This window comes from Cavia porcellus, unplaced genomic scaffold (assembly GCF_034190915.1).
Source record: "Cavia porcellus strain 051 isolate PalLab524CR breed Dunkin Hartley unplaced genomic scaffold, mCavPor4.1 scaffold_26, whole genome shotgun sequence".
Lineage (NCBI taxonomy): Eukaryota > Metazoa > Chordata > Mammalia > Rodentia > Caviidae > Cavia > Cavia porcellus.
Window position 1 is genome coordinate 43,739,817 of NW_026947509.1, and position 16,714 is coordinate 43,756,530.

The window sequence follows — 16,714 nt, forward strand, 5'->3', positions numbered from 1 at the left end:
GAAACTTGGGGTGGAGGGAGGCTGGGGAGCACCTGGAGGGTGAGCAGGAGACCTGCACCATCCCCAGAAGCACTCACAACGCTCTCAAGGGGAAAACAGTGCTTCAGAGGAGGCACCGGTCTCAGCTGTGGCATGAAGAGGGGAGAAGTTTGGTCAAATGTAATGTTCACACCTTGAACCAGTATGAAATCAGTAAGTTACTTTACTATGTCATCAGTGTTCATGAGGGAAAGGTTTAGAATATGTATGTCGAAATAAATAAACATGAGGGAAATGTATTTTTACTGTGGGTCCTAAGAAGAAGCTAAAGCAAACCAAGAGCAGACACATTGAGTATATTGAGTATTATATTTTTATTGCATATTGAATACTGTATTTCAGACAATATTTTGAATATTCCCTGTTTGCATATTCTTTTATTTCTCTACCCTTCCCCTCTCCTTCCTTCACACTCACACGCGCATCCCCTCATTCACACCTGTACTAGCCCTTGCCAGAGCCTACTCACAGGCACCTGAGGCTTCAGATGTGTCTTTGCATCGCTGTTTGTTTTTGCTGTGGCTTTGCATGCCTCTCGAATCGTCTCCCGTCTCCATTTTAGACAGTTCTCCTTGGATGTTCATTGCTGACTCTTCTGTGTCTTTCACTTCCCTGGTTTATCACCATCCTCAAGACACTGGCATCTGTTCCACGCCACCCTTATTTATTCATTATGCAGCATAATTTGACATTGAGTATCATTTCTATCTGATGGATTCTCTGTCTGTTCATGCTGAAAACACGGCCTTTATCTAGGACATGTCTGTGGCCTGCTGTCAGTGTTCAGCTTCCTGCAGCCTCCTCTGCAGCCCACTCAGCCATGAGCACACGCTAGCTCCCTTCAAAATTAAAATATGTCCTATTTTACAGTTAATCACTGTGTCATCCTCTCACTCCAAATGCTTTTTATGTGTAGCATAAAATTACAAACCATTTTACTCGCCTAAATTACACGTCTAAACTATTTTCACATTAACTAATTCAATACTGCACTTGCTATTCCAGTGCACTATATGCTCACATTGGCTCTAATCCCATAGTGTCTTATGTCGCACTCATTTCCCTCCTTAGATATCTGTCAATCTCACATCTGATTTGTTTAGTTTTTCCCCACGGCACAAGGGACCCTTTTGTTTAAGGTTTTTATAATGTATGTCACAATCAAAATAATCACAACAGAAATATGTATCATCATCAAAGTAATAGGCACAAATCAAGCATATATAATATGAATAATACACTTCTTACAGTCTTATGTATAAAGCAGCTTTGATTTCTTTGATTATCCTTAATTATATCTTAATATTTGTATAAAAATAAAGTCACTTTTTTTGGACTAATCCTAACAATGTTACATTGTCAAGTGACACTGCCAACTTGTTTTTAAAATGGGGCTAAGGCTTATTATTTCCCAAGAGTCAGGAAAATTTTGGATTCATCTTCTTATTGTGTCAATTACTGCCTAGTTGGGTTGAAGAATCGAAGAATCAGCTGGGGAAGCAGCATGTCCCCAGTTGGACAGATCTCTTCAGTCCTTCTTGAGCAGAGGACTTTCGATGTGTGCCGTGATCTTTGTTTTAAAGAGAAACATTCTTACTGGCCCTCAACTTCTTCCCTGAAAGCTTCTCTTATAATGTATAGCTTGTGCTTCAATTAAATATTTGGCTTTCTTTAGTTTCATGATATGCACCACTCTACTGAACCAAAAAGAAAACCAGAAATGCAGGCTACACCGGACATTGCCAGCAGGACCCACAGGAAGATCCATGCTGGTGAATCGGCTCCGGTCCTGGCTTTGCCCTTGGCCACCTGTGCAACCTTGGGACATCAGTCCTCCCTTTGTGCTTCAGAGTCTTATCTAAAAGATGTGGGACTTTTAAGCCCTTCAGCTCTTAAATTTCAGATTCTGTGAAAGCTATGAGTCTTCCTGACACTAAAGTCACATCATTGCAGGAGATCAAAGGATACAAAACCAAGTGCAAATAAAGGTCAAATAACACATTGAAAGGCAAGTACTTCCAAAGGAGCAAGACTCAGGCAGAAGCCTGCGCTCACGGTGGCATCTCGGTGTTCTTTAGAAAGGGCTGGGAAAATGAAAGCATCGCTACTAGAACATGCCAGACGTTTTTCCTCACAACTGGCATATTTTTCCCTTTCTAGATACCATGTCCCGTCTACATCATACCTCAGAGACTTCATCTGTCAAAAATGTCCCTGGACATCAAGAAGCATAAAAAAGCTGCATAATTCCAGAGAGATTTAAACACTTGAGAAATTCTCACAAAAGCATATACAATCTTCTCACTGTAGAGTGCCGCAGGTCGTCTTTCAGAGACAGCCCCAGTCCACCAAAATAAAAAAGAAGATTAATAGCTGGCTCCTATCCACTGTGCTCTTACCAAGTGCTACACATTACTTTCTTAGTACGAAGCCTATCTTAATTTATCTCATTCTTACAACAACCTTAGAGAGTGGATTCTATCACTACCCCGTCTGTGGATGTGAAAGCTGAGGTCATGCTCCCTGACATCTCCTCAGTCCCCAAGCCCATTTTAATCACAGCTCTTCTGAGCATCTGACAAAAGCAGGAATGATAAAGAAACTGAAAAACATACATCAGTGAAAAGCTGAAGCACTTACAGTTATTTGGGAAGCAAGCACAGGTCTATTTATTTACTTCCTTGTGTTTATTTCTACAGCACTAACCGTGCAAACACAAATCTCTTTACTTTCCCAATCTCGGCTTATTCTATCCTCTAAGCCATGCTATAAGGTATAGATGTGTAATTATAACTATTTTAGATGTAAGGGCATTGAAGAACAGAGAAGTTCGATAACTTGCCCCATCACACAGGGAGCACGCAGCAGAGGCAGGATTTAGACTAGGCAGACCTGCTCTGGTATCCTGCCTTTCAAACACTGCACTGTGCCACCTAGCACAAGCACTTCCTTAGCGCAACCACTGCCGTGAACAACTGAGGCCTCCTTGGCCATGCAGAAATTTCATTCTCACAGTACGTTAATTTTAGCAGTGCTATCAGGCAGTAGCAGATATCCATGATGGATAAGCGTAAAACAGAAACTTATTTTGGTTTGTTTAATTTAATGTCAGTATTTCTTTTTACATTTAGGATTCTCATCGAGAAGATATTCTTTTTTATTATTATTAAAATATCAAACCTCAACTGAAAAACTCTACGTCACTCTTCTAGATTGCCTGAGGATACAGGGTTTAAGTTTTCCCTGTGTCCAAGATGATGATAGAAGTCATGTTGGGATAAGACACCTGCATGCTTTTCACACACATGAGCTACCAAGGGAAGACGTGTAACTTATTCCTATATCAAGATGTGAGCAGTGGTCTGTTAATTACTTCATATAATCCCTTCTATCCTCAAGAGAAGTAAATAAAATAAGCAACTGAAAGAAAATTCTTTGAGACTGACCACAAGTGCCAGAGGCTGGTCAGGGGAGTTTGATGGTCTTGTGTCCACGTTGTCAGCTGCGTGATTCCCATTGGTGTGAATGAGGAGTGTCTGGTCTATTCAGCATGTAGTTTCGTAAGGTACAAAACCAAACTCCCTCATCCAGGAGCCATTCAAGAAAGTGGTTTTCTCCAAGGATACAGCCCGCCACCTGTGTCTGAAGGGAGGCTGTGCTGAGCCCGCAGGCATCACCGAACCCAGCCCAGGGCTCTGCTGATGGCTGGGGATGTGTTTCGATGCTTCCCAGGGACCCTGGTCCACTCGCGGTTACACATGGTGCAGCAGGACCCCGTTAGTGGGAGTCAGTGAGGAGTAAAATGTCATATCCGTTGGAGAATATTTTAAATTGCACTCTATGATAAAATACCTGAAAACAGAGTTGCTCCATCTCATCAAAGAAACCTGAGAGTCAGAGTTGGTTTAAAATGCATGGCTTGGGCTGCAGAGAGAGGTGATGAGTGCCGGTGTTCAAATTGAAAACTAATTCTCCCTCTCTCTCTCCCTGCTTCCCTCCCTCCCCTGCCCTTCTCCCGCTTTCCCTCCCCTCCCCCAACACGCTGCATGGCTTCTTTCCACAGCTCTGGGGTGGACTCAGCAGTATATTTTCCAGATCAGCACATCAACTTCAGATCCATGACACTGGCCAGGCAGCCCGAATCAATTAACCTGAAAGCCTCGAAGAGCATGGACCTCGGTAAGCTAGACAGAGGTGACATCCAGGTCACTCCCCAGCCTCGGCCCATCTATCTTCCCAAATGTCCAGAAAGCCCAGGTCTCGTTTCTTCTGCAGACACCTGGTGGAAGGCAGATGGCCACAGATCCACCTATCATTTCTCACACATTTAATTATAATTATCCCTTTGTCAAGAAAGAGAGGTGATTTATTTTTAGAAAGTGGTCCATAGATAGGTCAGAAAGGCATGGTGCCCACCAGGGTCTCTGAACGCCACAAGCATCTTAACTCACCTACCTTCAAATTTGCACTCTGGCTTCTGCCAGTGCATTTCATTCCTAACAGACACAGTTGTCGCAGGCCGGAGCAGACGGTGTGGTGAAGCGGTGCCCTCACCCTTCGCTGCTTCCTCATGGGTGACGGGCAGGGAAGGCAGCAGAGAAGAAAGCTGACCTCTTGAAATGACCTCTTGAAATGCCCACCCCGGTCTTGCGACACTGGAGGGGGAAGTGTCCCTGAGCTGTGTGAGATGGCGATGCCCAGGTACCCCAGGGCAGTAGCTCAGCAGCTCCATGAGTTCTGAGCACCACAGGACTTCCTGGGTAGACCAAGGTCCCCTGTCAGCCATGCCCCCAGGCCCTGGGCAAGGGGACCCTGGGTCTCAAATATTCCGGCATATTGCTGCCCTCTCATGGGCTCCTAGAGAGTGTGTAAAAGCAACATAGTTATCACCTCCCGAATGCTTAGAGGCCAGTCTCTGCGATCATTTCTCTCCAGGCGTGTTATGTATTTTATTAACAACAAGAAGAAAATAGGGTCATCAAAATTTCCTGCTATACCAAACAATCTGATAACTAGTGATTGTCTGTTGCTCATTTACCAAAGTTCCTGAAAGTGTTCAATCATGATAAAATAAGAGAAATCGATTCTGTTTTCTATACATTGACTAAAGACTGGGAAGCCCTTGCTCGGGTCACCTACAGTGAGAGGCAGATAGAAAGCTTTAACATGAAAGTGTCTTGAGCGCTGGTCATCCAGGATATTTTCTTAAGTGTGAGCCTCTGACAAACCAAAGGAATAATGTATGACAGTGACATCAGTTATTACTAATAATTTAGGGAGCAATTTATTTTTACGAAGTACTTGATAAATATTTCCTGTTCTGTCTTCCCAGTTTCTCCATAAAGAAGATAAATGAATATAAACTGCTCTTAATTTGGGAGGGAGAAATATATTACTATTTTCTTCAGTTAATTAAAAAAAAGTTGCCAGTATGATGGTTTTAAAATATTTCTGCCAAAGATAAAAATAGTGTAGCATCCATTTTAATTTGAGAGAAAAAATTATTGAATCTGTAAAAAAATAAAACCTAAATCATGCCCAAAAGTAGTTCTACTTTTATTTCTTGTTACTGAAAAAATGTTTTGGGATGTTTTCTCTTAAATTGAAATCATCTTTTCAAAGTATCTATGGTCAGAAGTCATCCTTCGCATTTTGCCATGCATATACCATTAGTGATAGGAGTAACAGTAATATGGGGCCAGTTTGCAAAATTGGGTGGATTAGGAGTTATTTTCTTCAGGGCACCAACTTCCAAACTAAAAGCTTTAACTAAACCACTCCATACAGCGGAAACACTCAACATGCCATCAAAACATTTTTTAGAGTAATCATCAAAGTTTAGCCCTATCTAGGAAATACACTTAAAGCTAACAGTCTGGCAGAAGCCTGCTGGGATCATTCAGCTCCCTGCTCCCCAGAATGCGATGGGATGAGCTTAATAAATGTGTTGGCATCCCAGTGCGTAAGCCCAGGTGACCCCAGTGAGAAGCATTAGGAAGTGTCTTTCCTGTGTGAGTCAGGGTATGTGGCACCCCGTGCAGTCTAGCTGTCCCTATCTCCCCCAGGCCAATGCAGGAAAAACCTATTCGCTAAAAAGTTGCTATGGACAGATACACAAATAATAGTATCCGGAGGACCAAGAGTCATCTTCAAAAGGTTTCTTAAAATTCATACTTCCAAAAGTATTTATGTTGAACACCAAATTAGTGCTTTTTTTGATCTGAAGAAAAAAAAAAGCACATCCGTTTCATAGTTCAAAATAAAAACATAAAAATGATAAATCCTTCTACAGTCTGCATTCTGTAAGTTATACCGGCTCCTCCTTTATAAAACCTGTGAAGCCAGATGTCACAGTGCACACCTGTGTTCCCAGCTCCTGGAGAGTATGAGGCAGGAGCATCACAAAGTTCGAGTCCACCCTAGGCAGTGTAGAAAGAGTCCTCCCTCAGAAACATAAAATCTACAGGAAGCATCAGCATTTCGTGGACCCATCAGGGCCATCGTTTCTGCCTCATTTTTGCTGCTGAGTTTGGACTATTATTTTAGCTTGCATACTAGTAAGACTTTCATATGTTCAAAGGATTTTAAAGATGTGTGAGTCCCATGCTCCTGTTCTCACTTCATTTCCAAAGACAGAGAATTCTGTTATGAGAAATAAAGCCTCCTTGTCCCTGTCTCCTTCCCAGACACAAGTCTGACAGTCACGTGTCACCTCTGTCCTGGAGGGCACCTACAGTTTGCTTCTGTCTCAGGTTGTGTGCTTCTCTGTGTTGCTGCGTAACATGACCAAGTGACTCGTGCTGTATAGGGTGCTTTTCTCTTCACTTTTTTTTTTTTTGTCTTTTTTTTTTTTTTATTGGTACTGGGGATCGAACTCACGACCACCTGCTTGCAAGGCAGGTACTTATGCCACTGAGCTAAATCCCCAGCCCCCTCTCTTCACTTAAATGGAGGTTTTATTTTGTGCTTTTATCTGTTTATAGTTTAGTTTGTAATTATTTACTTATGTCCTTTGCCAATGTTTCCATTTAATTCTTTTTTCATTTTTAGAATATTGTCATACATTTTACAAATAATTTCCTATAATATATTTCCTCTTTCTAGTTTAAGTTTTGTGTTCTTCACCATAAAAAATCAGTCTTATAATTGAATATTTCCAACTTTTCTTTCATTTGATTTTTATGACTGACAAATGGCATCATTAATTTTCTTCTAGAAATATTATCTTTTTTGAAGGTTAAACAATTTATAGTATATTCATATCCAAGCTTTATGAGGTGAGAGTTTTTTTCTTCACAAAAATAACAAATTATTAGAAATTTTTTAAAAATTTCCCCTCCTTTGCCTGTGTATGCAGCTTCTCTGGGCTCTAACTTCCATTGCACACATGTGTGGGTGGGAGTATAAGCACACTAGTCTCTCCCGTGTACTACTAATGTGTCCTGTGCCAGCATCACCCTGTTCCTATTATCATGGGATTAATGACCTCATATTTGATTACTTACAGGATAATCTTCTTATTGTTTTTCTTTGTAAAAAGAAAACATTTTTCAAAGTAAAATTATTTTGACCCTTCAAACATATTTATTCTCCAATGAAGTTTAAGATCAGCTTATCAAAGTGAGTTTAAAGATTAAATAGGAATGCTTCCTCTGTGTGTGTGTGTGTGTGTGTGTGTGTGTTAATTATAATGTTTGCTCTTGGTTCCTGTTTGTCAAGTTAAATAAGCTTCTTTGTGTTCCTAGATTCCTCATTTTTTTCATTAGTCTCTTTTTTCTTAAAACCCAAAATGAGTATTGAATTTTATTAAGTGATTTTAAGGATCTGTTCAGATGGTGATGCATGTTTTCTTATATACTAATATAACAACATTTATATTGCAAATTAATGCACTCTATTATAGTAATCTTAAATTTTTTAATGATTCCAAATTTTCTGTTCTTGAAAATGTGTCCATTTGATAGTCTACTAGATACATATATTAAACTCATATATTTATGCTTTAAAATGTGGGTGTTAAAGTCTGATACTGGTTTTGAAGTGTTATTAAGCCCTATGAGTCTTCTACAGATTTTCAGAGGCTATCTTGCTTTCCTATGTTGTGTATATTTTTGCTGGCATGAATATGGTCACATTTAAGAAAGATCAGAAATGACAAAGGAAAATTTATTTTAAAATAATTGGATATAACTATGCTTATTCAAAGGGTTTAGGGTGTCATTTAAGGGACTGGGTAGGTACTTAGAGGTTTTCCAGAAAATCAGTCTTTTCCTACTAATTGTAGACTTTCCTCTATTTATTTCAATTACCAGAATTACTGTGCTCAGTCTGGATCCCTTTAATTTGTTCATAATTGAGCTTGTGTGGGTGTTGAGTTAGAAGCTCTCAGAAGCTGAACAACACAGCTGCCTTTCTGGCCTTTGGCATAGGGCTTCCCCCCAAAGAGCTGCTCCTTTTGGCAGAACGCCAGGGAGTTATACTCAAAGACTTTTTGATGAGGCATAAAAATCTTTAATTTCCAGGCTTGATGTTTTATGACCCCATAGTACTATTTAAGAATTAGTCTCAATTTTTCAAGGGATAGCACTTCAGTATTCTGGACCCTTTGTTGACCTAATCTATAGCCCCATTCAAAGCTGGGTTTAAAACACAATTTCCCACAAGATTGTTTTAAAGAGTTTTGTGTCCAACTGGCCTCAGACTCCTGCCTGAGAAGGTCGTCTGTGATGCTCTTCAGAGGAGCTGGACGATGCAGAGGGGAGATGCTGGCCAGCTGTCTTGCCTCTGTTCAGGAGAGGAAATGAGCCCAGACTGACGAGTAAGGCACTCAGGCGAAATTTTAGGAGGCTTCCTGACAATGAAGATTGTTAACATTCCACGTTCCCTAGCTCTTAGGAAAAACACGTATGCCTTGAATAACTCTCCCTGGAATCAAGAGGAAAGATAGATTGGCTGATTGTCTTTCAAGATCTGTGATTCAGCAATTTTATTTTCTGTTAGTTTCTTATTCTACTTTTTAAAAGTTTTTTAATTTAGAAAATGTTTGTAGATGCCCAGAGTTGAAATAAATTATAAATCAACTGATTTGTTATAGCTGTAAAGATAAATATTTGAATATACTGCTTTCATACATGCCAAATAGTCCTCTCATAGAGTAATTTGGCATCTCCAGTATCAAATTAAAGATGGTCATTTGAAAAGTTAATTAACCTCATTCTAATGCTTTCTTTTTAATTTAATTTTATAATGAGATATTTTAACTCTTTTTTTATAATAAGACAAATATCCTAAAGAGTGAATAATACTTTTTGTAAAATGTTATGTTATGATAACTCTGAGTCTGGCTTATTAATATGTTATTTATCAATATATATCTTATAAAAATTTTGTTTATGTCTATGGACCTTCATTATCCATCAATAATTATTACTTCTAAAGATAGTAATTGCTAAGTCAGACACTACGATATTAAGGACTTTTTAACTTCAAAATAGAGAAAAACAACCTGGCTAAAAAAGAAAAAAACGAACAATAGCACTGAAAGAAAGTATGTGTATTTACCATATTTAATGCTCAAGGAAATGTCCAAAGACAGAGTCAAATACATGCCCTAAACCTTAGGAAGGCAAAATTAAGGAATCAGAGAGAATGGTTTCTCATTCATTAAGGGCTGTATAATGAGTTCCTACCGAGTGCCAAGAAGAGCATTAACATTGGAAATTCAGTAAGTAAACAAGAAAAATGGTGCTTGCTGGTTACATCTGGGTTAAAACTATAACAGGAAAGGAGAACTCAAGAGTTAAGGGAAGATTTCCAAAAGGAAGCTCTGACACCGTAATGATAACTTATCTTGGAGAACAAGAATAGGAGAGACATCTGAAGGCCCTCGTGTGGTTGCCTCAAGAAATCACTGATAACCTTGGCTATGAAGAAAAGAAAAAGAGGAAAAAACAGTAAGAAAGATAGCATAACCTAGAAGAATACATGCAGGAAGAGCTAAATGGCTGCCTAGGACAAATCCTGCCAAAACTCATGGGGTTAGACAGCTGGGCTATTTCTAAAACATGGAAAGAAGTGGGCAAGATGGCGCATTGTCAGCATACCCAGCAGGCCTCAGGTGGACAGCAGGATCCCATGAGCACTGCTTCTCACACTCCGGAGGGTAATGTGCAGGACGGAGGGCGAGTCTGCCAGGCTGTGGCGGTCTGACAGCTGTTACCCTCTGCACCAGGACGGCTGTGGTTACAAAGTGCTGTCCTCAATGATTAGAAATTACCAAGGGTAGGCCTTGCGCGAGAGACAGGAAGCAAGGCACCAATTTCCATGATGATGACAAGTTCCAGAAGCAACTCGTCATCTCAGTGCTGGTCCCCGGAGGATTTCCAAGTGAGAAAATAAGAAAGTTCTGGTCACCAGCAACCTCCTTGGAGTCCTGGAAATGATGCTGTTTTCTGATCATATTTCCAGACTGGTAAGTCAGAGAAACAGTGTCAATAAGGTTTATTGATTTCTGCAAAAGTATTTCGGGTTTTTTTCTGATTGAGATTGATGGGTCGGATTATACACTGAGATGTAGGAATAGCATTAGAATGCTGTTTCCTTAACTGTGCTAATTGGTGGCTTGTTGTCATGCCAGAGGAAATTAAATACCATATACCACAAGCCTATATATTTGGCCCCTTCCATTGTACTCAAGAATTCAGATTTGCTGAAGACTGTGTGTGTAATTTGGATAAAGACATGGAATGCAATCTTACCAAGTTTTTAGTAGTCAGCGTCTCAGAGACTTGGGTAATATGTTAAATTGAGAGAATTAACATTCAAGTGACTTGTCTAGAATTGAGAGGATAAGCTTTAACAAACAGTAGTATATCCATCTGGTAAATATGTATTAGATTCTTACTATATGCCATGCAGTGTTCCTGGTAAATAAGGCAAAAGCGCTACTCTTTAGCTTTATGTTCTTACTGGATAAATACATGGTAAGGTGGTAGATAATGACTAAGTAACAACATTACATATAGGAATAATTTTTTGAAAGCCAAATTCAGATAGAGACAGAGAGTAAGGAAGGAGAAACTATTTTAAGTAGAACGATGAAAGACAATGGTAATATCCTGAAAAAGGGCTTTAAAAAGATGAGTTACATATGTGTAGCATTTAGGAGGATTGGCATAATAGCAGCCACTGAAGAAGCTCCCGGTTTTATCCTTTGCCTCATGCAGCCCCACAGCGACTTCAGGTTACGGATGAGGTACAAAGCAGCTCTGGTCTGACCATAGCACATTCACAGTGCAGTGTCTAGGTCTGGGTACAGTGTTTCAGTAGGCACAAGACAGCACAAAATGTACCCACACTCTGGGCAGAGGCCCGGAAACCATACCCAATAAAAAACAGTAGACAGAAATAAAGACACGATGCTCAGAGGAGCAGTGATTTAAAAGGCATAGGCGAGCTCTCCTTCGATATTTTCATGGCTGATGTTGAAAAGCTCCAGTCGGCTTAAAACTGAATGGACCCCCCCAAATATGTCAAGAAACAATAACCCGATAACTGCATCTAAACATACATCAAATTGACAAGCTTTGAAATCTAGGGAGATATTAGCAATGGAAAACAGAATTCTTGTTTGTGGCATGTTTAAAAATATCGCTGTAAATTAAAACAGTTCATGAAGACAAAGAGAACAGAATTATGGAAAAGAGGCTTGGTATATTTTTCAGTATGTGATAAGATGCAGATTCTTTTTCTTTCTTTCTTTCTTTTTTTTTTTTTTTTTTTTGGTGTATCCTAAAATATTTATATATGTAAAATAACAACATAGACCATAGGTGAAGTGGGATATATAGAGGAAGCAAATGCAGATTGGAGAAATTGCGTGCCTGAAGTTAGATTGGATTCTTGTCTCTAATAGGGTGAGAGACCAGGAAGGAAACAGGGAAGATGACCTCCCCAGTTTACAGCGCCTCCCCCTGAAGCAGCCCTCTTAGAATCCATTCAGAAAACGAGCACTTCAACTGGGTCACACCGTACATATAGTGAGCTAGGTAATCGCTCCATTGAAAAGGGAAAGGGAGTTACAGACTAGTATTAATGAACTGTAATGATATATAATCAGTTTCCTGTATCTATAACTAAAAATCATTACTGTAGATACATCAGAATAATGATTGTTTAAATTAGTTAAAATTACTATTGGATAAGAAGCAAAGTTATGAAAATGGTTCTCTCTGTCAAGGACCCGCTACTGCCCTTATAAGTCCTTCCACTATATTGTCACATTCCCAAGGAAATTTATTTTCAAGATGGGTTTGACTGTGTTCATTGTAACTATTAATTGGAAAATGATACTTAGGGTACATAAATTGTACTTTTAGTCCTGCCTACCCCATTAGACCCTGTCCAATAAATAAATGTTCCCGTATGTTTTAAACATAGGCACTCTCACTTCCTACTTGTTGAACGAACAAATCACAAGCCTTCACTTGAAAAAGAAATAAAAACTTTGAATCGTCATAAAAACACTTCATCTGATACCTAGAACATAAGGGATTCAGGATTGTTTTTAGTAACAGTAGCAGTCACAGGGAAAGTAATGTGCACATGTATTAACACCAGTGAGCCATTACTTCTGTATGCATTTCTCTTACAATCCACGATTGACTAAAATTTGAACATAAATAAATTCTCCTCTACTAAGAATTATGAAATACAAAGCAGATTTACCTGTGGGTTTCGTGTGTAAATGCTTACCTCAACCACGGCATCCGAAATGCTCTCAGATGGCATTGTGAGGCTTGAACTAAGGCGATGTGCTCTTCAGCCGCTGGGTTGGTAATGAACTATGAGGACGACTCTAAAATTCACCCTATGGAAGAGAGTCAAGGCTGTGTTGTCCCACAAGAGATAAAATGAGAACTATAAAGCTTGGAAAGACTTGTAACTGAACCTTAACTTAGTGATACGTTGCAAATAACCAACCCATACCTATTTTAATTAAATTGATCTTTGTACATTTAAAGCTTTATTCATGCCCTGATGAGCAATCTTGATCAATAGGGAAGCTGTCAGATCCTTTTAAAACTGAACTATTCTGGGCTCCTCTTAAAACTAGGATTGGTGCTTGAAATGCTTTCTTATACTTTGTGCTTCAACTGAGGCTCCCTTTTAGAATTCTAAACCCTTAGATAAAGCCAAGCATGAACTTTTCCTGCTCAGTTGCCTTTGTTTGCCACACCATTGTTCATATTTGAATGAAATTGTGTGTTCCTTTTAAAAGAACTTTCATATTCATATGAGAACATCTTCATAAAAATATGAAGCTAGTACTGCTATTCATAGGATGGAACAAAATACTTAAATTCTGAAGAATAGGAGCCAAATCTACTTGAGCTGTTTTGAAGAGTTCATTAGTTAAATTTTTATCATATATAATTAAATATTAGTATAATAAAATATATACTTATAACAAATGTCTGTTAAATGAACTTCAGCATTTTTATCTCTTCTAATGGGTATTCTGCATGATCAAAATTTGTTATTGGCAGGCAGAGATTAAAGCTACTAGAGGGAGATGTTATCATTTCTTTTCAAAGTGAAGTAAATAGTTGCAGTTTGTTCTTGAAAATGAAAAACATCTTTAGTCTTGCATATTCTGTTCATGTACATATCCTTATATTCTAATTTTTCCCAAAAGGTATCATACCAAACGTATGCTTTTAAATTTGTGTTAGCTACAGTCTAGCTGAAACATTATTATGTTTCTTTTTTATCTCTACATTATCTTTTAATTGTAGTTGCTCTTGAATAAGTATAGCACAATTCACTGAGTGATGTTGTATGATTTGCCATAAATGTTGTCTGTAATTTCACTCTTAGAAGTAGCAACTGATTGCGCTTGCTGGTCCATCAGCCTTTGTAAATAGCCAAGGTGACTTCATCATCGTAAGCTGCTCTAATTCCTCCACCAGATGATGTATTAAAGATTTAAGGTCTTGGGGTCATATGACCAGTTGACCTCTAGAAAAGCAATTTTGACCCCATCAGCCATATGTGAAATAATCTCGCTATTATTATGTTTTATTTTTGTCAATGTTATAGGCTTAAAAGGAATATTTTATTTTACTTTAAATTTCATTCTGTGGCTAAACTTTTTTTATCTGTTGCACTGTATACTTTCTATTGTGAATCATCTGGGTATTTTCTTTATAATGTTGAAAAATTTTAAATTAAATATCACTTTTTGCAAGTAAAATGTTATTCTGCATTAAAGGTCAAATTTCAGCCTTTGCTCACAGGGGAAAATAGATATTTTCCTTTTATTTCCTAATGATAAATATGTTACTTGCTCCAAAGTACATATTAATGAATACATTTGTGTCTTTCATTAAATAGAGAGAAATGTCTAACCAAACATGAAGCCAAAGCAGAGTCAAATTCAGACTTACGATAAAAGCTGCTTAATCTAGGGTACAAGTCATTTAATCCTCTTTAAAGTAATTTATTTTTAGTTCTTCACTGGCACCCTAAGCTCGTCTCCACACGTCACAGATGCGTGCTTCTAAACACATTACTGCGAGTCAGTCATCCCCAGAAACGCTCTGCTTTTATAAGGCTGAAAACCTGTAAAGCTGCAATCTAGTTCCACATCAAGTTCGTGCAACTGTTTCCCCTCTCCTTCATTCATTCACTGGACAAGCGCACCAGTGCTTGCTCTGTGCGAGGCACTGCTCTGAATAATGAGACGTTAGGGACAGCAGCAGCCATCTCTTCCTTCAGCAGCTCACCTTCTTCAGGGAAATATTCTCCTGGGTAAAGTTTGAGCAGTTAGTTATAGAAGTGCTAAGGTCACAGAAATGAATAAAGATGCTAGAGAGGTGTCCAGTATGACAGACGTGACTGGAGACACGGGAAGAGGGAACATGGCCAGTAGGGCTACCGCTTCAATACCCACACGGTTTCCAGGTTCATGAGAAGAGGCGACGAGGAACTCCACACAAGAAGTTATGAACATTAAAGTGAAAATTAAAACAGAGATCAAATTGGAAACTGACTAATCAAAAGTGATGATTTAAACTGAGCTGGGAATAAGCTGTCAAACACCGCCAATACAGGAACCTGCTGGCATAATCTCTAATTCCCAAACATTTCAGGATTGTCTGCAAAAAATTGTGAAAACCTGCAAAGGTTTTACATTGAAATTCTCTAAAAGTAAAAGAAGGATGTAACAAAGGAGAGGAAAACACTTAGAATATTTTCAAAATTCATAAGACGTTATCACTCAGTGAGGAATGAGTTACCTCGGAGCTTTATTATTGGGAATTTTAACAACTCAGCAAATACCAGGCAAATGATGACATTGATTTCTGTCTACCCCCAGAGCTGAGAAGAAAATCTTATTGGCCAAGTTCTTTACCTGTAGGCTACCAATGCATTCTTATCAAAGAATGAAAATAGTCCTGGTACATACATAAATATCCATAAAAATTTACTCAAAATTGATGGGTTGACTGTAACTTGAATGACAGGAAAAGATCAAATAAGTTTGGAGAATGCTTTTTAGAAAGGGCTACTTAAATATGTGACTGGCCACCACCTTCAGGGCGTTTTATAATTTTTTATTTTGGTACCAGAGAACCAGGTCTGTAATCTGCTTTACACTCAAAGATCTGGCAGTCCATTCAGTTTGGGAAATGCTGTGGTGTACAGATTATACTTAGGAGGCTCATGAAAACTCTTGAAACTTGGCAACGTATAAACTGCACTGAAGCTGGGGATTAGCTCAGCAGTATAAGCGCTTGAGTGGCGAGCACGATACCATGAGTTTGATCACAGCCCTGGTTCTCTGAGGAACCAGGCAAAGAGGAGGTGCGAGTGTGTCTGTGAGGCGTGGGGGTGAAGGCAAAGCAGGTGAGGGAGGATCCATGCTGTGGGGTGCAGCCTGAGAGAGGCTCTCCGAGGTGAAGACTTTTCCGTGGCATCCGAACCAGCAGGAAATGACCGCAGTGCAGCATGACTGAGCAGGGCTCAAAGCAGCCAGGCCAGACTTGACCGTGGCCACGATGACAGAACGTGACTAGGGGGACTGCACACACCTCCACAAACAGCAAGTGTACCGTAAAATGCTGTACCATGCCTCTGTCTGTGGCCCCAAACCCCTGGTTTCCCTGTACGTATGGTAAAAGGATCAAATTCCTCAGCCCTGAGACTCAGGCATCGTGCGGGTGCCAATGATTCTAGACCAGTGATGTGGTATAAATGGCCCACTGCAGCACTCAGGCCATAGGGGCACCACCACCGTTACCCACTGTGAAGAGCAAAAGAAGGAAAGGCGCTAGCAGCAACTTTGTGGTCACAGTGGGGTAGCCAGTATTTTCTAAGCAGCTGAGGGCCAGGCGTGGTGGCGCAGGCCTGTAATGCCAGCACCTGGGAGGCTGAAGCAGGCGATGACTGCAAGTTCAAGGCCAGCCTAGGCTACATAGGGAATTCAAGGCCAGTCTCAACTACCTCAAGAGCCTGTTTCAGAGCAAAGCAACCAAAAATTTCCATGGTGAGTCTCTGAACTGTTACAGCTCTCTGTTCTAAATGAGGCTTAACAGTAGAGAATACATTGTCATATTTAAATTCTATGTTCCCTTCAAGACGCTTTCAAATCCTGCATGTTCTAGAGGACTGC

General features: G+C 39.6%; 1 protein-coding gene across 5 annotated transcripts in view; it reads left to right on the forward strand.

Moving 5' to 3' along the window:
* Positions 1–16,714, forward strand: part of Pard3b (par-3 family cell polarity regulator beta) — a 990,158-nt gene that overhangs the window by 605,896 nt on the left and 367,548 nt on the right. For all 5 annotated transcript variants that reach the window (XM_063236623.1, XM_063236627.1, XM_063236624.1 and 2 more), the window contains one exon: positions 4,103–4,218. In XM_063236623.1, the coding sequence (XP_063092693.1) occupies positions 4,103–4,218 (116 nt within the window). The remainder of the gene's footprint in view (positions 1–4,102; positions 4,219–16,714) is intronic.